Genomic DNA, 22,832 nt, shown 5'->3' on the forward strand with positions numbered 1-22,832 from the left:
ATGCTCCGTTTGGCCACCTCAACTGCAAGTATTTTTGGAAGGCAGCTCGTGTGGCCAACTTGTTTGTGGCTTTCCAGATGTTGGGGTGAGCCATTCCCTTTGTGTATCCTACATTCGAGGAAAACATGACCCTCGTTCCATTCCCAGCAAGACTTCTCAATGGGCAATTGAATCCATGTGTTTGTTTTCATTGATTTTTGTGGAATTATGAGAAATGAGTCTCTTAAGGGGAGTCTTTATTTCATGCTAATTGATGATGATTTTAGCAAGATGACTCACACAGTTTTTGAAGTTGAAGTCAAAATTATTCTGTCATTTCCGAGATTGGCTATCTTTGAGGAGAACCATTCTAGCTAGAAGTTAAACGCAATGCAATGCGATAAAGGTGAAGAGTTTGTGTCCAACGAGATGGCTCCATTTTGTGCAGAACGAGAGATTCATCAAGAGTATGCCAACACCAATACTCAAGAAAATGCTGTCTTGGAGTGCAAGAATAAGAGTGTGATCGAGATTGCTCAAAGAATGATGGAGCATTGGCAAACACCGTAGTGTTTATGAGCCGAAGCAATGGTCACTGCCATTCATATCCTCAACTGAGTCATAAACCCTGAAATAAGACACATTAGGATTTAATGCAAAATAAGCCTCTTATGACTCGGTTGAGGATACGAATGGCACTAAAGCCTAATGTGTCTTATTTTAGGGTTTTTGGATGTTATGCCTATGTTCAAATCCGAGGAAGGAATGTGATGATTTTGAGTCAAAGTCCAAGAAGTAAGTATTTATTACTACAATTCGTAGTCACAAGGGCATTGCATCTATAATCTAGTGGTGTCAAAATACGACAGCTATGGAAGCAAACCAAAGAGACAGTAGGGTTTGCGAAGAGAGACACAAGAGTGTATATTGCAAATGTTGAGAGAGAAGAGAAACTTAGAAAACACAAAAGAAGAAGATGATGAATGTTGAATCACTAAATCATGCTAAGTGAATCAAGTTGTGTCACTTGTAGGGAATCTACACAATGAAGGGAGTGAAATGCAGTCCTTTGGTAGTAGGATATGGAAGGTAAATGTTAAAGGGTGAAGGAAAGGATAGCCAACAATAGAGGGAGTGAAACGCAGTTCTCAAGAGTTGTTAGAGATGAAGGATATGTTGAAATCACTCCGAGATGATGGTTGCTATCAAGGTGACTGCTAGGTGGCCAATTGGAGAAAAAACACAATAATATCTTATGAAGATCTCGCTGCATAAGTGGCTGCAGATAGGCAACTGCTAGACAGCCCTTCAGGAGTGAAGAAAACACAAAAATGAAAGTATTTAATATAGGGCTTGTTAAGAGTGTGTAATCTGCTATAAATGGATCAAATTACTGTTTTGCAAACGAATCTTGATAACGAGGCCACAAAACACCAAGTGGCGATGGATGCAAAAGCCATGAAGTGTAATGTCCTCCTCATGGGGTGTGAACAATAGTGGAGAGGATGGAGAAAAGAGAGAACAATATGGAAGAGGGTGATAGAGTGTCAAAAGAAATGAATGTGTGAGATAAAGAATGAGGGAAGTCAATGCAATATTTATAGGCACAAACTACCTTGAGTGGCACCCCAACTCTCTTGAGTGGCGCCCATTAAAGTCTCTTGGGTGGTGCCACGACACTAAATAATGATTCAAATATAGCCTTTTTGGGGCTGTAAATGGAAACCATAATAGGAATGAAGTAGGGGAAATGCACTGAATGACTTGGTTTCTCAAGAAGGAGCACAATGTTCTTGGAGATCCTAGTGACAATTGGACACTTGAGCTAGTGCCTATGGAGCCTCGAGCTTCTAAGGTCCCTACTATTGAGAAGATTGCTTCTCTACTTGATTCCATGCCGATGGATGTTCTAGGGACTTTAATTGAGGCAGAGCAATAGGAGGTGTATCGATCTCCTACCTGTTGGTGTTACACACCGTGATGCACAGTTTGATGGACTACTTGAGGAATGGTTACTGCTATATGATGATCCGTAGTGATCTTGAAAGAACTAGGCACATTCATGAGAGCTTATGTATACTAATTATAGGCTAATGACCCGTACTATGAAAGATCAAGAACTGAGATCTATGGAGGAGGCATTGCACATTGACGGCAAGCTATGGAGTAGGAGTTAGAGGCTATTGAGCAAAATGGCACATTGCAACTTATGCCACAGCCCATTCATAGGGAAGTTATTGAAGTTAAATAGGTCCTTAAGACCAAGTACATTGTTAATGGCCCTCAATAAACAAAAGGCACCATTGGTTGCCAAAGAACTTGCACACGAGCCCGATGTGGACTTCAAAGACACCTTTGCCCCTTAACCCTACATGGCTACTATTACTGCAATTCTTGCCTAGCTAGCCATAGGAGATGGCTGATGTATGAGTTGGATGTCAAGTCCACCTTCTTAAACACTAATTTGTAAGAACATATCTATGTTGAGCAACCTACTAGGTTCTCACCTTCAGATGGTAAGGTATAGATGTTAAAGAAGGCTTTTTATGGCCTTAAACAAACTTCTCTCATATGCGGAATGGAAAGGTTGATTCTTTCCTTCATGAGAAATTTGGGTATTGGAGATCTATATCTGACCTGAATTTGTATGTCCACACTTCAGTTGCAAGATGCATGTTGTTCGTACTCTATGTGGGTGATCTCATTTTGACGAGATCATACCCAAATGATCAAGCAAAATAAGGAGACAATACATGAGAAGTTTGATGAGTGACGTGCTTTCTTCATTTCTTTCTAGATCATGCGATATAGCAAACCGAGAGGAGGACCTTCCTTTTCCAACAAGGATATGTGCAAAAGCTTTTGCACCATGTATGAGATGATGGAGTGTCGTATTATCTCTACTCTTATGGATCTGAACGAGAAGGCTTTGGCTCATTTTGATTCACTGATAGTAGATCCTTCCAACTATTGACAATTGATTTGTGTTTTCGCCGAGTACAAGTGATTCAACTTTGGTGCTCTGAGGCTAGACACACTCCATATGGACTGGTGATGTCGATCACAGGCATTCGACTACATGTTATTGTTTTCTCCTAGATGTAGGTGCCATTTCTTAGAGTAGCAAGAAGTAGCAGACTATTGCCCTTTCTTCGATAGAGGCAAGTATGGAGTGGCATTGTCCACTACTTGTGAGACCATATAGCTTCAGAGATTATTCGGTGAGCTTGGTTTTTTGCAACCCCAAGCTACCACACTTTTATGTGACAATGAGAGCTGCATAGCATTGGTACAGAATCTAGTATTTCATGTGTGGACAAAGCACATAGAGATCCAATGGCATTATCACTTCATCTATCAAAGGATCTTAGCTAGGACCATTGATGTGGACTATTGTAAGACACATGATAATTTGGCAAATCTGTTTACCAAGGCATTTTCTCAAGCTGTTCTTCGTTAATAGTCCAGATTCTTGAGCCTCATTTTGTATCTAGGATTTGAGAGGTGGTGTTAGCAATTTTGGGCACCTCCAAGATGGGGGGCATCGACTCACGTAGGCACATTGAGTAACAGCATGAGCAACAGGACCAAATAGATAGCACTATGATGGGCAATAAACTGTATGGGCCTTGGGAAGATGCCTTAGACAATAACCAGGAGCAACGTAGTCAAGTCCAATCAGGCTACCACGTGGTAGGGTGTCACCAGAATGAGAAATGAACCTCAATGATTTGATTAAACTTCATGAAGAATTATAATTAAAATTAGCTTTACTTCTGGTACCCCTAGCTCTTAGCATGGTGACCATTGCATACACAGTGAAGGATTTGACACTAGACATGCAACGGACAAGTGTATAGGCTATGTGGTACAAAAGCAAGGCAAAAGGAACAAGTGCAATGTGCAACTTTCATTAAATGGAAAGTTTGCACCTTAGAATTGAAAGTTATGCCCAATGAGAGCAACTCTCTTGGGGCACTTAATTTAGTAAGCAAGCCTTGAGCTAAAGTTCCATCTAGTGAGCACCTCACTTATGATTAATGAACAAGTCATTAATTGGTCCTTAATAAAAAATGTGATATAATCAAGGGGCGGCTAATTATTCTTTTGGAAACTTGATATTGGTTATTTGGGGCTCTCTTTCTCTTTTTCTTCTCTCAATTTTTGGAGCAATCAAAGTTTTGAGAGTGTTTTGCATTTGTCCTCTGAAGGTCCTAGACAGTCAAGAATCAATCTCTTTCTTCTCCTTTCTCTCTCTCAGGTTGTGCAAGCTTTGTTTTACAACATATCAAAATTAGGGTTTGGTGTTTATAATAGATCAGTGGCTAGGGTTTGCGAAAATCAGTCACTTTGGGTGTGGAATTGCTTGTTGAAGACTTTCCAACCACAACTCCTCAGTTCCCCCTTGTTTTGGATTTCAAAATTGTTGAAGATTTGGGGTAGAGATCAAGAAAAATGTATTCAGACATGCAGGTCTGGTTTCCCAACCACTGAAACCATTAAATTCAGCACCCAATATCAGGGCAAATGCATGCCAGAGATTAGGGTTTATGGACAACAGATTTACATGTCTACTTCAATTTGACTTTGTTAGGGCAAAGATCTCACATTGTTGGACAATCAGGGCGAGGCCTAATTTGATGAATTGGACTAGTCTCGTTCATTGATTGTAGTATGGCAGTAGTGAGAGATTATGGATGCAATTCTCAATGTCATGTTAGCCAACATTGGAGTGATTGCAGCTCTATATGCTTGAAGATACACTAGTTTGAATGTGTAACTAGAACAAATTCAAAGCTCATTGGTCAAGGTTGATGAGGTTGACAAGAGCAACCGAGGACATGGTAGTTGGAGGGCACCTGGTCCATTGAAGAGTAAAGCATTTGAGGAATCATTAGCAAAAAGAGTGTTGATCTACGACAGTCAAATTGATTACATGAGTTGGTCACAAGTGGTCCGTATAATATTAAAGAAATACCATAAGAGGTGCTCACTCTGTTTTGGGGGCCAATCTGGTGTCATCTACTATGCAAGAACGCTCTAGCTCTTAGGTTCTTTGTGTCATTTATTTTCTTTGCTGAAGTGAATAGTGTGTATGTGTTAAGTTTATGTTTACTACCCTAAACATTAGATCTATAGGCCAGTTTCATAGGACCGACTTGTCCAATCGACTACTTTTAATGCGAGCCGACTACCTATTTTTAATTCCTTTTTTAGTCTATTTTAGGCTTTTGTCTTCCCAATCTCTGTCACTTCAATGTTGTGAAGTTGAGAGAACATCTAGCTATTCATATGCACATAGCCTATCGTGCATACTCTTACCTTCTATATTCAGCATTTAGTTTTTTGTAGCCTTCAACATCTCTCTCTCTCTCTCTCTCTCTCTCTCTCTCTCTCCGTGTTCAATATTAACATTTAGTTCGGTTGTACACTTTGACATCGTAGCACTTGGACGTGGTATTAGAGCAGCGTTAAGGGAGTAATCGATCCTAGGTGGACTTGAAGAGAGATTTCAATGTGACACCAAGACTGCATTTTAAGTGTTCTAGAGCAAGCGAAAAGGCTATACATCAACCCAAGGCTAGAATGAGCAGAGACACGTCAGAAAGGAGGAGGCTTGTTTGCTGTTTTTGTGTGCATGAAGAGAATCAAAGTAGGAGAAAGACTGGTTTTTATAATTTTGGAGTAGATTTAATTTTTAATTGCCTTCGGCACTCAAAGTTTGTTCGGAGAACGAGCGAAGGAAGCCCTAGCAAGTTGCTTTTTTGGAGTCAAAGGGGGCTACCAATTTGCGCTGAGCTATTCAGAGGCCATGTCTTCCAAAGTTGATTTGGAGTTTTGTGCCATTATGAACCATAAGGTTTCTAACCTACCTGCTCTTCCCCAAGGTTAGAAGCTTGATTGAGAAAATTATAGCATTTGATGCATAACGTGTTAGAAGTGGGTGCAATGATGGAAGCGTGTGAATCTATTGTAATAGATTGTACAATACAAGATATAAGAAAGGGATTACAAATAAATAGGAGAACACTGGAAAGAGAACTCACAAGAATACTTGAGAAATGAAATCCGTATACCAAATCATGAGATCATCCAATATAATAGTGAGTCATCCGTTGAGCGGCGATTGGGCACTAGCACTAGCTCCCTCTCTACAACAAGACCTGCAAATGTCACAATATGCTAAAGATGATAATTGAGGAGGAGAGAACTTGGTAATAAATAGCCACTAATCATGATCAGGTCAATCAGTATTCGGCGGCCACAAATATACAATCGGCCAGTCATAAATGCACAATCGGCCATAAACTGACCCCAATAAAAAAAGGCACCAACAAATAATGACTAATAAAGAATGTGCCCTGGCTATTGCAGGTGCATAGACTCACACATACATGACCATCCTCTCATTAATACCTTCGAACATATGTGACTATGGATTCCCCATCTTTGGCCAAATTTCCAAAGTGTCCTCTCTGTTGGGTTTGGAGCTCACGTTTGTCTAGCAGGCTATGGTGGATGAAACTTCATGGAGGGGGGAGGTGTGTGTGTATGAGAGAGAGAGAGAGAGAGAGCTCTTGCAAGTATACACAAACTGAAAGATAAATTGATAATGATAAGTGAGATATAAGTACAAGTGATAGGGCTTGAATATATAGGCTAAGCTATGTAGCTAGCCCTTTGACTCTATTTAAGGCTAAGTGGTGTAAAAGGTGTTCACTCCTAAATATGCACTTTTACGGACAATAATGTGTGCTCACATACAAGGATAAATAAAGCTAACAAACCCCCCTTTGGGCCATGGGTAACTAAATCCGTGACACAAAACATACAAAAAAGAAAAAGGGAAGGAAGAGGGAGTGTCTAATCCTGCACAATGATTCTAGAAAAGAAGATACATAAAAGAGAGAGGTGCAATATGAGAATGGTCATGACATGGTGTACCAGGAATCTCAAGGACCCAAGGTAAGACATGGTTCAAAGGTAGCTGTGCATGGCTCTGATCAAAAGCCACCATGGCTTAGAGGCATTGGACACATGACCAAAGGCCAAATTCATGGGTATAGATTTTGGGGATCAACTCAAAGATCACATGGGAAATGATTACAATCGCCCCTAAAATATAGCTCCTTTGTATATTGGAAGGAAAGGAAAGAAATACAACTTGTTTTGGATTAACATCCAAGCAGAGAATCTCACACAATTATTTAATGTTTTTAATGGAAAGGTCTTAACACATGCATGAACATGACTGGTGTCTAATTCGAATCATATATTTTTTCACTATTCTTTAATTAACTTGTTATTATATTTTTTCAATTTTTAGAATCTTCATGGGATTAAAATCCCCCCCTCGATGTTGAGCTTCAGGACGATGTAGCCCGTGTTGACCGCTTGCAGCAGTATCGCCAAGCACTAGACGCTTGGTGGGAATTTTTTGACTAATGTCAAATGCGAGCACTCGGGTGGTCTTCAATATGTTGATGAAAGTTCCGATTTGATGGCTGAGCACTCAAACATGGAAGGCCCCAACATTTGATAAAGAAATTTGGAGAAATTTCACTTTAAGTTAAAAATATGTAAACTGCAGCAAACTGCCCCTTAGAAGCCAATGTGTAAACTTTAATAAGTAAAGTTTGATTGAAAATTTTAATTTTAAGCTCATCTTTGGATGACAAGCTCTGCTTGTGGGGGGACAGATTTGGTGGGCTGCACATTTGACAAGCCAGATCAACGCAGCAGCGACAGATGTAGTGCAGATGCACCTTCAGGTAGGCGATTGAGATTCATGTCAAACAGGGCAGATGTCAGTCACCCATACATGAGGCAGACTGATGCTGACATGTGGGGGCAGACTAGGGTGCAGGGACCAGGGCATAGGAATCAACAATTGTCAGATGCCAATCAACTATCGTTTTAGGGCAACTGCACAACAGGTACAATGGAGACACTAGCTACACACTTGCTAGGACTTCTTTTTCCTCTTCTCATTCTTCTACTACTTCATCCTTTGAGGGCACTACGTAGTGGACAGCCAATAGCCAACAAGAAAAATGGCCACATGAAGAGAACCAGCAGAGTATTACGCAGCCACGAGCGAAGCTGTAGTTGAATGTGGTCTGATACTACGTGTGTCTGACAGACTATGGCAGATGGAACTCCATGGAGAGAGAGAGAGAGAGAGAGAGAGAGAGAGAGAACTCAGAAAGAGAGAGAGAGAGAGAGAGGTTTGCAAAAACGACATCCATCGCGACCTGTTCTTCACGCCCTACGCCTGCCGCCACCTTCTTCGCTTGGCGCCCTGTCCACAGCCGCCTCTGACGCCCTGCTTCAAACGCCCTGTCCACGGTCGCCCTTGCTGCCCTGTCCCTTGACCTGACGGATTCCTGCCCGGCACCTCAGCCTGTCCCGTCGACCTTCTGCCCCTGCACGGTGCCAGGTACAGCTCAGCTTTTATTAGCTGTCTTTGCAGAATACACCCCTGGACAGCGCATCTGTACAGACCAGCGGGCGAGAGAGAGAGTGGGAGAGAGACAGGGTCAGTCCTCCTTCAAGCTCAAATTGTCATACGATGGCTGGTTTGGATCTGGATTTCATAGACCAAACAGTGGCAGCACTTGGCCCGGATTCTGATGCCGAGGAACCTGAGGACATGGTTCCGTGCAATGAAGAGATGCCCCCTGGTCCTGACATTCAGCCTGCGGGTAAACGTCCCAAGCATACTCCGGAAGAGATAGGTGTTCCTCAGGATCGTTCATATGCTCAGGTTGCTTCGGATCCTGTGGACTCCCAGGATGTTGACTGGGAGCATTTGCTGGAATTTGCCAACACGTTGCTTGGCGATTACGTTCAACATAATCAGGAAGCCTTTTCCGACTCAGCGCCTGACGATGTTCTAGACACCACCGTCGACCCAAAAACTGTCCTGCGCTCCTTTTCAGTATTTTATGATCGCGCTGTGATACTCTTCTTCACTGGTCGAATCCCCCTGCTTTCCCGTATTCGCCAGTGGCTGCACAGTCTGCTCCAAGGGGAATGTGTTGAAGAGATTTTTGTTGGCTCCCGGGGGTTTTTTGAGGTTCTGTTGAAATCAGAGACGCACCGTGCTGCTCTCCTGTCTAAACTGCCTTTATTTTTTGAACGCCGGTTGGTTCATGTGGTTCCATGGCGTCCAATGGCAGATTTTCAGCGTCTGCTGCAACGTGAATGCCCTGTATGGGTAGAAGTGGAAAATTGCCCGGCTGTTTATTGGCCACTGTTGAAGGATGCTATGGCCGCGGTGGGCACTGTTCTCGTCCCTCCCAGTCTCCGGACAGTGAATCGCAACCGCTTGTGTATGCTATGGGACACTGCAAGAAAAAGGCCTGCTTGGTTGCACCTTAATTGCTCGGGCATGCATCCGTTACACTTTCGATTGAAATGGGGCAATTTCGCAGGGCATTGCTTTTCCTGTGGACAGTTGGGGCATTTCATGGCTGAATGCCCGGAACAACAACATACCTCCGATGTTGGCCATGCTGCGCCGCCCACGGAAGAGATGGTGTGTGATGCCCCGTCGCTGGATACTATCCACCAGCCCCAAGTTCTGGCTAAAGGTAAACAACAGGCTTCGGGTCTGGATTCCCGTGCCACTGATTGGGTGGAAGTACGAGCAAAAAAAGGCAACAGGGTTGTTGCTGGCATGGAAAATACTGTGTCTACTCCCTCACAAGATTCCATGCGTACATATACGCGCAGGAAGGAAATGTTGTCTTCTGAGCGCGCTGCCCCTGCTATGGTTTCCTCTGCCCCACGTCATCAGCCCGCCAGGAAAATGTATTCAGATCGTCCAAAGGGTCCCCCTGCTAAGCTGGCATTTGATACCAGAGGTAATGTCATTACCCCATGGGACCGTCGTAACCCCCGCTTCAACCCCAAGCCAGCAGATATGCCGTCTACTTCCAAATTTGGTCCTCAGAACTCTTTTGCTGTGTTGGCGGATTTCTTGGACGAGGGAGTCCTGGACATTCTTGCTGACAAGGTCAAATCAAGGCAAGCTGTGCCTCGTACCTGATTTGGTTTTAACTACACATGAAAATAGCCACGTGGAATGTGCGAGGAATTTGTTCTCGCCACAAGCAACATGCCATGTGGGCGGTATTGCACGAAAATCAGTGGGATGTCCTGTGCGCTGTTGAGCACAAGAGTCACGGTGAAGCCGGAAAAGTAGTGGATTGCAATGGCTTTCGACTGTTCTATGCAGGGACTAAGGCCATGCATTATTCGGGGGTGCTCATGATTGTACATGACAAATATCAGCCTATGCTTATTAAAAATGATGTTCATGGCCGCTTTTTGGTGATTGAAATTTTATTCCAAGGGGAAATCTTATGGTTACTTGGCCTCTATGCTCCGAATGATTCGTTATCTCGTCGGGAGCTTTGGCAGACTTTGCAGACCTCCTTGTCACTTGGCAGACGAGGCTTCTTCATGGGGGATTTTAATATGTGTGTGGATTCTTCCCAGTCCACATCGGAGCATTCGGTGATGGACGCTCCTGAAAGTCGTATGTGGCATGAGTTGGCTCTTTCTGTTCTTAAGCAAGATCTCTGGTCCTGGCTACACCCGTCTTCTACAGGGTTTACTTTCCATTCGGCTCAGTATGCAACAACATGGTCACGACTGGATCGTATGTATATCATGCAGAATGATGACTTTCTTCCCGAGATGCTCGACATCAAAGTGTTGCAGCAATATGCTTTGTCAGACCATTTCCCTCTGCAGCTTGAGCTGTATGCACAACCCATTGCACCTTTCAAGCGATTTCTGGACCGACTCCCTTTGCGCTTCAACTCATCTTACCTGAAGCATGCACTCTTTCAGGGCTATATGCAGCAATTGTTGACAGATTTGTCTTGGACTTCTCTTCTCAGGGCACTGCGTCTTTTGAAAGATTGCTCTCTAATGTACAACGGATTGCTCGACAGTATGGGATTTATCATGCCTCTCTTTGTCGACAGCGTCGCAAGGCAGCAGAGGATCTGCTGGCTTTGGTTCGTTCTCTGCTGGTCGACACTCCGGATGATGCATTTCTGCTTGCACTAGACATGCGGGTGGCTGATCTTATTAAAGCATTCCAGTTAAAATCATATCAGCAGGCCAAACTGCAACATCTGACGGAAACTTTGCAAGATAGTGCATGTCAGACCCATAAGTTCTTTCGAGCGCTCCATGCCTCTCCTGCTCGAGAAAATATGACCAGACTCGAGGATGCAGAAGGCCACCTTATCCTGGATCCGCAGACTATTGTGCATATGTGCAGGAATTATTTCCATGACCTTCTCGATTCCACCTCTCCCCCTTCGGCCCAAATTACTCAGGCCCGTTCGGCTTTTTATGACCTGGTCCGCAATCAGCTTCCGCAGGACATGCAAACTACTATGGAGTCCGATATTTGTGAGGCAGAGGTTATGGACGTCTTGTTACACTTACCTAAGGATAAAAGCCCGGGTTGGGATGGTCTCACTAATGAGTTCTTTGAAGCTTTTGCTACCCAACTGGTGAAACCTTTGCAGGCCTTGTTCCAGCAGGTGTGGGAAACGGGGATCATGCCTTCCTCATGGAAAGAAGGCCTCATTAAACTGCTTCCAAAAGCTCCTTCGCCATCTAAGTTGACACAGTGGCGCCCAATTTCTTTGATGGGCTCAATGTACAAAATCTTTTCCAAAGTAATGGCGAATCGGCTCCATAAGCATCTCCCGGCCATTGTGCACCCTCTACAGTATGGTTTTATTAAGGGCCGAAATATCCTACACAATGTATTAAATGCTCAACTGGCAATTGATTATGCCAGGCATTCCAATCAGGAGGTTGTACTGATTCAACTGGACCTGGAAAAGGCTTTTGACTATCTAGACTGGTCCTTCGTTGCTGAACTTATGTCTGCTATGGGCTTTGGTCCGCGGATGTCTAGTCTCATATACACTATCAGCACTACAGCGTCTTCGCGGGTCATGCTGAACGGAGGTGTTACTGAGCCCTTTGTCCTTGCCCGCTCTGTCAGGCAAGGATGCCCTTTGAGCCCTCTATTTTTTGCCCTTGCCACACATCCAGTTCTTTCGATGTTATCTCATATGGCAGCCTCTTCTCAGTTGGCAGGACTGTCACTTCCTACAGGACAGCACTTCATTGGCCAATCCCTGGCGGATGATACTTTTATGATTTTGCGTGCGGACAGGGATAACCTTCGAAGAGCCTTGGATGTTTGGGGCCTCTTTGGTCAGGCGTCCGGCCTTCGCATCAACGCACTCAAATCAGCCATTCTCAGCTGCACGGAGTCCGATTTGCAGTCCTTGGACTGGCAGGGTCTGGTTGTTCCTCATGGCTCCATTGTCAGGCACCTTGGGTACCCTTTGGGTGTTGATGTTCCCCCAAAGCAACTGCTGCAGTGGATTTCTCAGAAAATGGTGGCTAAGTTTATGTATTGGAAATCTCAAGCCTGGCCTTTCCATGTTCGTCTCAAAGTGGCCCAGACTATTATGTTGCCAATGCTCACATATTTCTTACCATTGTTGCCCTGGACTACTACGACTCTCAATGCTCTTACTCAGTCCATTCGTTTCATGCTATGGAAGAAAGACTCATTGCATGCAGGTATTTCCTGGATCTCTTGGTCGCATGCGTGCACTCCTAAACGCATGGGTGGCGGAGCTATTTTAGATGCCCAAACTCACATGCAGGCACTCCGTTGGTCGCTTTTCCGCGCCATGTGCTCGGATCATCATCCATGGGTCGATATAGCCCGTTATTTCCTTGAGGGCCAGGGGCTTCAACATGGCAATACCCAGATCCGGAGTTCTTGGTGGCATGTTCTTAATGCTGATTCGCGGTTCTCCAGCTCTTCTTCGTTGCTGCTCACTCATTTGGTGTGTTCTTGGAAACACGTCCTCCAGAAGGCCCACTGGCATCCAGCGGAGGATCGCTTGGCTGCTAACTCTTTTCAATTGGAGTTGCTGGCAGTTTCCCGTTTACTTGCATGGGAAGGTAAACAGGACCTCAGACCACAATTCAACCGGATGGCCCGTTTGGTTTTGTCTTCCGTTGCGGATGCCACCCTTGCCAGTCGTAATGTGCTTATATCTTTTCGTACAGCCAGGCGGCTTTTCAGGATCCCTCGTGGTTACAGGCCTTTATGGGAACAGCTTTTGAGGGTGCTCCAGTGCAGACAACCCTTTCCTGCCCTTGCTTCGGATCATCCCTGGCAGGATTGGGACCTACAAGGCCGGCTGACCTTAAGCAAAGCCTCTGCTAACCAAGTGTATCATATTCTGATTAAAGATCATCAATGGCTCGTCACCAAAGTGAATGCTTTATGGGGATTACGTAAATCCCGGTCATGGTGGAGGGAAACTGTGATGGCGGGCTGGTTGAACAAGACACCCTTCAAATGTAAAGTTTTTCTTTGGCGAATGATGGTTGGTGGTCTTCCGCTTGCTTCGGCTCTCTCCAAGCGACGAATCTCCAATGGCCACTGTTTCTTTTGCACCACTGCTGTGGAATCTGCCCGCCACCGATTTATTTCTTGCCCCATCGCAAAGAAAGTCTGGTTATTTATGTCGGCTGTCTGGCAAGGAGTGGTTGGTTCCACCCTGCGCCCCTTTGATTGGGTTTTCGGGCACCCCGAATACCCCGCTCCTGCACAACCACACATGAAGCTCGTGTATCATTTTCTTCGATATTGGGGCTGCTGGCATAACTGGACCGTCCGGAATGCTTTTCTTTTTGACTCCGCCTATAATATTCAGCGGCATATTGCCAGGCTTAAGGGCCTCTTGTATTGGCAGTTGGATCTTCTCCGGCATTCTGATTTGCTCTCTAGGGAGGACTTACGTCCCTGGCATAGGGCAATTTCCTCTGCATCTTTGCCATGACGTTGTAACTTGTAGCACTTAGAATCTCTTCACATGATGACTTAGATTGTCGTCATGTATCTTGTAATCAAGTAATCTTGTATTTTTTTCGTAATTAATACAATTACCTTTTACGAAAAAAAAAGAGAGAGAGAACTCTTGCAAGTACACAAAAACTGAAATATAGATTGATAATGATAAGTGAGCTACGAGTGATAGGGCATGAATATATAGGCTAAGTTGTGTACAAGTAGGCAGTGCTAGATGAAATTCCATGGAGAGAGAGAGAGAGAGAGAGAGAGAGAGAGAGGAGAGAGAGAGAGAGAGAGAGAGAGAGAGAGTTACGAAAAAGGGATGGCGGTCGTTAGCGTGCTGTCCCTCCGCCATCCGACGAAGCCCTAAATCGCCTGTATAGTCGCGTCCTGCCTAGAGCGTCCTCCTGCACGCGGGCGTCTACCTGTGGAGGCTCAGAACTCGCCGTCGACGCCCGTGCCCGCCAGTGCGCCATCGTGTTCTGCCTGTCATCGAGCTGAACAACCCTAGTCGTCCTGCAGTCGTGTGGGATCTGCGTTTCCACAGGGCTGCGGCAGTCACAGATCAGGAGCGACAGTGCCTGAGGAGGGTCGTGCGCAGTCTTCCTTCCTCTTTTCAGTCCTGCGGAGGGTCACACCTGCCCTGCCTGTAAAACGCGACCTGCCCCTGCCGTCCCTGAATATACTACTGGTCGACTTGCAGTTTGTCCTCCTTCCTTCCTGTGGCGTCTCACTGAACGACTGCGAGAGCCAGAAGACGGTTCACAGCTACTGCACCTGTGCAGAGAGTTTTCACATAGGGCCTGAAGAACGGCGTCCAGCTCCTGTAAACCCTAAACCTGACCGTCGTCAGAGAGGCAGCGTCCCGGACAGCATGCCCACTGATTTGTAGAGAGAGAGAGAGAGAGAGAGAGAGAGAGGACAGTAGGGCCGTGTGCTCCGCCTGTGCCTATCTGCTCGCCTGACGCGTGCCGTCTGAAGCCTGTGGTCACAGAGTATAGGCTTAGCTGCAGCCTGCTCCTACTTGCTTCTTCAGAGAGAAGACAGCAGTATGGCTGGCCTGGATATGGATTTTCTAGACCGGACGGTGGCAGCCCTTGGCCCTGATTCCGATACAGAGGAGCCGGAGGATATGGTGCCGTGCACGGAGGAGATGCCTCCGGGTTCTGAACTGCCGCCTGCGGGCAAACGCTCCAAGCATACTTCTGACGAGCCAATGGGTCCTCAGGAACGTTCCTATGCGCAGGTTGCCTCTGATCCTGTGGATTCGCAGGAAATTGACTGGGAGCATTTGTTGGACTTTGCCAATACTCTGCTTGGCGATTATGTCCAGCATAATAATGAAACTCTTTCTGACGCGGGAACTGATGATGTGCTGGAAGCCATGGTGGACCCGAAATCAGTCTTGCGGTCCTTCTCGGTGTTTTATGACCGTGCCGTTATACTTTTCTTCACTGGCAGGATCCCAGTGCTTTCGCATATTCGCCAGTGGATGCACCATTTATTGCAAGGGGAGTGTGTTGAGGAGATCTTCCTTGGACCTCGCAACTTTTATGAGGTGCTGTTGAAATCGGAAACACATCGAGCTGAGCTCCTGTCCAAGTTGCCATTATTCTTTGATCGCCGCTTGGTCCATGTTGTACCATGGCGCCCTATGGGCGACTTCCAGCATCTGCTTCAACGAGAATGCCCGGTGTAGGTGGAAGTGGAAAATTGTCCGGCGGTCTATTGGCCATTGTTGAAGGATGCAATGGCAGTTGTGAGAACAGTGCTGGTTCCCCCAAGCCTCAGGGCTATGAATCGAAACCGTTTATGCATGTTATGGGACACGGCCAGGAAAAGGCCTGCGTGGCTTCGCCTCAATTGTTCTGGCATGCATCCTTTGCATTTTCGCTTGAAATGGGGCAACTTTGCAGGACACTGCTTTTCATGTGGTAAATTGGGGCATTTTATGGCCGAATGCCCTGAAAGGCAACCGTCTTCCGAGGATGCGCATGTTGTGCTGCCTAAGGATGACATGGTGCTTGATGCCCCGACACAGGAGGCCCTTCAGCCACCTAATGTCGTGGATAAAGGCAAACAACAGGTCCTCGGTTTGGATTCCTGTAGCACTGATTGGATTGAGGCATGTCAAAAAAAAAGTAAAAAGTTGGATGCAGGCCTGGCGGATCCTGGGCCTAATGCTTCACAGGATTCCGTGCGCACGTATATGCGCAGGAAAGAAATGTTCACTTCACAGCATGCTGCGCGTACTATGGCCCCATCTGCCCCCCGTAATCAGTCTACAAGGAAAGTCTATACAGACGGTCCCAAGGGCCCACCTGCTAAGCTGGCGTTTGATACAAAAGGTAATGTGATTACACCCTGGGATCGGCGTTATCCCCGCCCCACTTCCAAGGCAGTGGATTTTCCTTCTACCTCTAAAGCAGGTCGCCAGAATTCGTTTGCAGTATTGGCTGATTTTCTGGATGAGGGTGTCCTGGATGCTCTCGTGGAAAAGGTGAAATCGAGGCAACAGGCGCCTCGTTCCCGACTTCCTTTTTTTGAAGATATATGAAGATAGCCACGTGGAATGTGGGAGGCATTTGCTCTCGCCATAAGCAACATGCCATGTGGACTGTCTTACATGAGAACCAGTGGGATGTATTGTGTGCAGTTGAGCACAAAAGTCACGGTGAAGCAGGAAAAGTTGTGGATTGTCATGGATTCCGTCTGTTTTATGCAGGGACACATGCTACGCACTATTCGGGCGTGCTGATGATTGTCCATGAGAAATACCAGTCTGTTCTTGTTAAAAATGATGTGCAGGGCCGCTTTCTGGTAATCGAAGTCTTATTTGAAGGAGAGATTTTATGGTTGCTGGGCCTCTATGCTCCGAATGATCCCGCATCCCGACGGGATCTTTGGTCGACTTTGCAGGGCTCGATGTCACTTGGCCGAAGGGGGTTTTTGATGGGAGATTTCAATATGTGTGTTGACTCTTCTCAGTCCACTTCAGGGCATTCGGTAATGGATACGCCGGAAAGCCGGGTGTGGAATTCCTTTGCTTTGCGCATACTTAAGCAAGATCTTTGGTCGTGGCTTCACCCTTCTTTTTCAGGGTTTACTTTTCATTCCGCACAATATGCAACTACTTGGTCGCGGTTGGACCGAATGTATATCATGCAGGGGGATGATTTTCTTCCCGAGATGCTGGAAATAAAGGTCTTGCAGCAATATGCGTTGTCGGACCATTTCCCCCTCCAGCTTGAGATGCGAGCACAACCTATTGCACCTTTTATGCAGTTGCTGGATAGGCTCCCTTTACGTTTCAACTCCTCTTATTTGAAGCATCCAATTTTTCAGGGCTATATGCAGCAATTGATTGAGAGGTTCTTATTGGACTTCGCCTCTGAGGGCTTGGCTTCATTTGTACGGCTGCTCTCTAATGTGCAGCCGTACAAATTACCTTTTTTTCGTAATTAATACAATTACCTTTTACGAAAAAAAAAAGAGAGAGAGAGAGAAAGAGAGAACTATTGCAAGTACACATAAATGAAAAGATAGATTGATAATGATAAGTGAGCAACTAGTAAAAGTGGTAGAGCCTGAATATATAGACTAAGCTGCGTAGCTAACCCTTTGACCCTTATTAATGCTAAGTGGTGTAGCTAACCCTTTGACCCTTATTAATGCTAAGTGGTGTAGCTAACCCTTTGACTCTTATTTAATGCTAAGTGGTGTAAAAGGTATTCACACCTAAGCATACACTTTTACACACAATAATGTGATTCCAAACATGAGAAAAAATAATGCCCTTCATTAGCCATGTTGGCGCCCTCTTCCCTTGTTGTGTTTGGACTCTTCTGCCATTGCCAGCATGCAATCTGTCTCCTCTGGCTTGCGTTTGGACACTCCTTCACCGAGCAATAGTTGACAGTGATCTCCCATACCTTTCGACGACCTTCTGCTGCTTGTGTTTGGCCTTCATCTTTCTAGGCGGCAACTAGTGTCACTCCTCATCCAAATGTCTCCTACTCAGTTGCATTTGCAACCTTCTAGTGTCATCACCTTCCTCTTCCATCTTTCACAGTTGTTTCTAGCATCTCCAACATTTGTTGGGATGTGCATTTGATAGTCTTCCTCTCTTTGACACTTTGATTGGTGGTCACAACACTTGGGATCCGTCTTTGGCTACTCTTCGACACTACATTGTTCTACCCTCGGGCATTCTGTACACTCTTACATTAATTCATCTCAGAGTTTCTTCTCTTTGTATTTGTCTTTGTGTTTGAGTTTGGAGTTTTTGCATTTTGCGTTTAGGGTTTGAGTTTTGCTTGTCTCTATCTGAATCTTTGTGTTTCAATCTTGGTCGTACATACTGTGTTTCCTTAGTGCAAACCCTAGCATATTTTCACATGGTATTAGAGCCGGTGCTCTTCTAAAGAGTACCGGCGGCTAGTCTTTGTGTGAGACTCACACATGATTCAATTCTGACTCATAATTTCTACGAGGAAGACCTTGGGCCTTGATACGATACTCCTTGTCCACATGGTACAACCTCTAGCAATGTGTGCAAAACCCATTTTTCTCAGGAATTTGTTGCCAAAGGGGTATTGTTTCTTTGGTTCCATCAAAGGAAGTGGTGTGACCCTTGTTTTAGCTTACCTTTGCATCTTGCAAGTTCTTGCCACTATTGGTTTTCATGAAAGGTGAGAAGGATCGAGTAAGAGAACATGGAGGTGAGAGCTATGATGGATGGAGCAAGAGCAAGAAAGAGAGACACTCCAAATGTGGGAATTCCAATAGTCACAATGTGTAACCGGGCTTCCCTTTATTCAAATGTCACTGAAAGAATAAACAATGAAGTGACAGTTATGGACGCCCGCCGCCTGTAGTGTGCAGGTGCGGGTACTGTTAGTGTAGTAATACACGGGCAGCTAGGCGGAGGCGCCTTTACCTCCAACCACCTCCCACTTAAAGGTGAGTCTGCCTCACTGAGGAGTGAGAAGGAAAAAAAAAAAGACAGTACAACATGTATATAGATACAAGAGGATGAGGAAAGACGTCATCTCATCCAACGCCCATCAACTTTCTAAGGAAGGCAAAGCGCTCTGTAGTAGAGAGGCTTTTCGTGAGCAAGTCGACAAGATTTTGGTCAGTTGAGATCTTGACAAGGTCAACATACTTGTCCTAAAAGACCCCACGAATGAAGTGATATCTCACCTCAATGTGTTTTGTCTTCGCATGGAAGACCGGATTTTTGGCTAACTGGATAGCACTCATAGAATCCAAATGCAGTGTAGGGATAGCATCTACAATACCAAGGTCAGTAACCAAACAACCAACCAAATGGCCTCCTTGCAAGCATTAGTGGTTGCAACATACTCGGCCTCTGTAGTAGAAAGGGCCGTGCATTTCTCTACTTGGACATCCATGAAACAACACCTCCAGTAAAAGTGAACACATAGCTAGAGGTGGACTTCCTACTATCTGCATGTCCTGCATAGTCAGTCAGTGTATCCTATGACTCCTGTATCCTGGCTGCCATAACATATGCAAATATCAGCAATGCCCTTCAGGTACCTCATGATACCCTTCACGGCATTCCAATGCCTCTTGCCACAGGTGTATCCATATAATGTGCCACAACACCAATTGCAAAAGCAATATTTGGACGGGTGGCTATCATGGCATACATAAGACTGCCCACTACGGATACGTGACAGTCAGATGACCTCTGCGGGCGCGACTAGACAAGCAGGCGACGTTTGAGGGTGACATGACATGACAGGGGTCAATGGACCCCCCTGTCAGTTCCTTTGTTTGTTCTAAAAATCAAATTTTTCTCTAATCCCCTCATTACCACTTGCCACTGACGGGAGTTCACATGCCAGAAGCACAGATCATAGATCTGTGAGGATTCCAGCCAGAAATTTGGGGCTTTTTCCAGATTTGACATAATTCATGCTTGTTAGTGACTTTTGAGTCAAAAATTGCAGACATCGCGAACGTGACCCCAATTACTTTGGGGATTTTGCCAAATTAGTCAAAATTTTTGCCCCTTTGAGCAAAATTTCCTGATATTGAATCCCAGAAATTTGGGGCTTTTCATATATTGGCAAAGCTTTACTCAACCAAATCAAATTGACTGACATTCATGCAATTTTTGGACTTGAAATTTTGGGGATTTGCACAAAATTTTGGTAAATTTTTGCATCTTTTGCCCGTGCAATGGTTGGTTAATGTACAAACAGCAGAGATTTATTTCTGGTTGAGGAAAAACAATAGGGTATTTTGCTGGTTGTTCAGCTTGTGCTTCCGCAGATTAGTGCATTTACTCTTGTGTTCGTGATACAATGGCTACAACTTCTTCCAGTTTAGACATCAAGAGTTTGATGGTCATGAATTTGACCTTTAGAAAGACCATATGCAGGGCATTTTGTTCCTAAAGGATTGTGAGGATGCTTTGCAGGAAGATAAACCCGCACTAATGTCTGATGCAGATTGGGCCAGATTGAGTAAAAAGGCTGTGGCTTATATAAAGATGGGTGTCACTGATGACATTCTGACAGACATTAAGGGTTTAGACACAGGTTATGCAAAATGGGAGAAGCTGAAAACTACTTATGAGATCACCACACCTGTTAATTAGGTGCATTTAATGCGCAAGTTGGTGAATATGCGACTGGATGGGTCAAAGCCTACTGCTAAACACTTGATTGCATTTACAGGGATTCTAAATCAGCTCAAAGATGCAAACTTGGACTTTGATGATAAATTGAGGGCGATCTTTTTTATCATGACACTGCCGGACTCGTGGGAAACCTTGGTGGTTTCACTCAGCAATAAACCCAATCTCTCATATGATGGGGTGAGGGGTTCTATCTTGAATGAAGAAATTGGACGTATGTCTAGTGGAGAAGGCAGCAACTCAGCTTATAATGTAAGAGGCAGGGCTAAAAAGAAAAATGCAAATACAGAGCAGAGAAACAGGAGCAAGAGCAAAGGAAAGGATAAGAGTGACATTACTTGCTATCACTGTGGTCGGAAGGGCCACAAGAAACCTGATTGCATGTATTATAAGAAGGAACAAGAGAGAAAGAAGAATGCAGGAGATAAAAGGAAGAAGGAAGAAAAGACAAATGCATCGGAGACAACCAAAGGCAAAGAGAAGGCCAATGTGGCCTCTAGCGTGGTCATAGAAGAGCTTTCAGATACAGAGACTCATGTATTATGTGCAATTGATTATGATGCCCTTGTATGTCACATGTAAGATATGCAGATTACCAAGGGTGATGTGATTGATGCACTCTTGTCAGTTGATGATGGTGTCACTCAAACTTGGATTGTAGACTCTTGTGCCTCTTTCCATGTAACTCCTTGCTTGGAGTGTTTTGCTATGTTCAATGCAGGCAGTTATGGAAAAGTGTATCTTGGAAATAACCATGCTTGTAGCATTGATGGGATTGGCATAATACACTTGTCTTTAGACAATGGTCAAGAGCTTGTATTGAAAGATGTCAAATATGTGCCTAGCATTAAAAAGAGTTTACTATCTGTTGGTCAGCTTGACTTGCATGGCTACACCACACTGTTTGGTGGTGGTTTGTGGAAAGTGAAAAAGGGTTCCATGCTGATTGCAAAAGGAACCAAGAAGGGCACATTGTATTGTTTGCAATCTAAAGCCTTGAATGGCAAGTTTCTTGCAGTTGCTGAAATTTGCAGCCACTTGGAGTTATGGCATAAGAGATTAGGCCATATGAGCCAAAAAGGACTTGATGTCCTTACCTCTCTGAAGAGGGTTGATGGAAAAGGCTCTAAACTTGATTTTTGTAATGAGTGTCAGTTTGGAAAGCAAATAAAAATTTCATTTTACTCTGGTGTCTCTCATAAGTCCAATGTCTTGGACTTAGTGTATGTGTATTCTGATGTATGTAGTATGCCTGTGAAATCCTTGGGTGGTGCTGCATATTTTGTCTCCTTTATTGATGATTGTTCCAAGAAGATTTGGGTGTATTTGCTGAAAAAGCAAAGTGAAGTGTTTGCTGTTTTTAAAACCTTTCATGCATTTGTGACCACTCAGACAGGTAGAAAGCTGAAATGCTTGAGAACTGATAATGTGGGTGAGTTCACATCGATTGAATTCAAGTCATTTTGTGACTTACATGGTATTAAGAGGGAGCTTACAGCCCCTTACAGCCCTTCTTCAAATGGGGTGGCTGAAAGATATAACAGGACTTTATATGAAAGAGTGCGGTGCATGCTGTCCACTGCTATCTCCCTCATTCATTTTGGGGAGAGGCACTCAAAACCACGGTTCACATTTGCAACCGCTCTCCAAACAGGTTCTTAAATAATGGCATCCCTGAGGAGGTTTGGTCTGGCAAATCGGCCTCATATTACCATTTACGCATATTTGGCTGTGATGCTTTTGTGCATGTTAGGGATGAGCTGAGGAATAAACTTGACCCAAAATCCACCAAAGGCATTTTCATGGGCTATGGTGATGAGGGTGAATTTGGCTACAAAGTGTGGTTACCTTAGTCCAAGAAAATTATTCGCAGCCTTAATGTTGTGTTCAATGAGGCAAAATTGCTGAAAGCCACTTTAGCCTCTAATGAAGATCTGAAAAATGTGAAATTTCAGAGTTTGCAGCCACCCATTACTTCAGAAAATGAGCCTCAAGGTGTTGTACCACAGGAGGCTGAAACTGATGATCAGCAGGTTATTTTTGAGCCAGATGATGATGGACAGCAAATAGAAGCACAAGGAGGTCATGGACAGCAAGATAGGCTTGCTGATTATGAAAATGCAGGTGCTGGAAATGAAAATGAAGGTGCTGTATAGCATGAACAACATGCTGAAAATGGTTTACAGCAGCAAATGAATGCTGAAAATAATATATCTCCAGATGTAGACCCAATTCCTGAAAATGTTGATCATTGGGTAT

At 44.7% G+C, this 22,832-nt stretch overlaps 1 protein-coding gene across 28 annotated transcripts in view; it reads right to left on the reverse strand.

The window, feature by feature from the left end:
- Nucleotides 1-22,832, reverse strand: part of LOC148015508 (uncharacterized) — a 212,875-nt gene that overhangs the window by 33,797 nt on the left and 156,246 nt on the right. For 11 of the 28 annotated variants that reach the window (XM_087665327.1, XM_087665326.1, XM_087665324.1 and 8 more), the window contains exon 3: nucleotides 6,027-6,143. The exons of 15 other annotated variants lie outside the window; for them this stretch is intronic. In XM_087665327.1, coding sequence (XP_087521453.1) covers nucleotides 6,061-6,143 — 83 coding nt within the window. In that variant the 3' untranslated portion in view covers nucleotides 6,027-6,060. Of the gene's footprint in view, nucleotides 1-6,026; nucleotides 6,144-7,339; nucleotides 7,485-22,832 lie in introns of those variants that run through there. 2 more of the 28 variants (XM_087665330.1, XM_087665341.1) reach the window with 2 other exon arrangements.

This window comes from Lygodium microphyllum, chromosome 24 (genome assembly GCF_053477565.2).
Source record: "Lygodium microphyllum isolate KBCC chromosome 24, Lygodium_microphyllum_v1.1.10, whole genome shotgun sequence".
Lineage (NCBI taxonomy): Eukaryota > Viridiplantae > Streptophyta > Polypodiopsida > Schizaeales > Lygodiaceae > Lygodium > Lygodium microphyllum.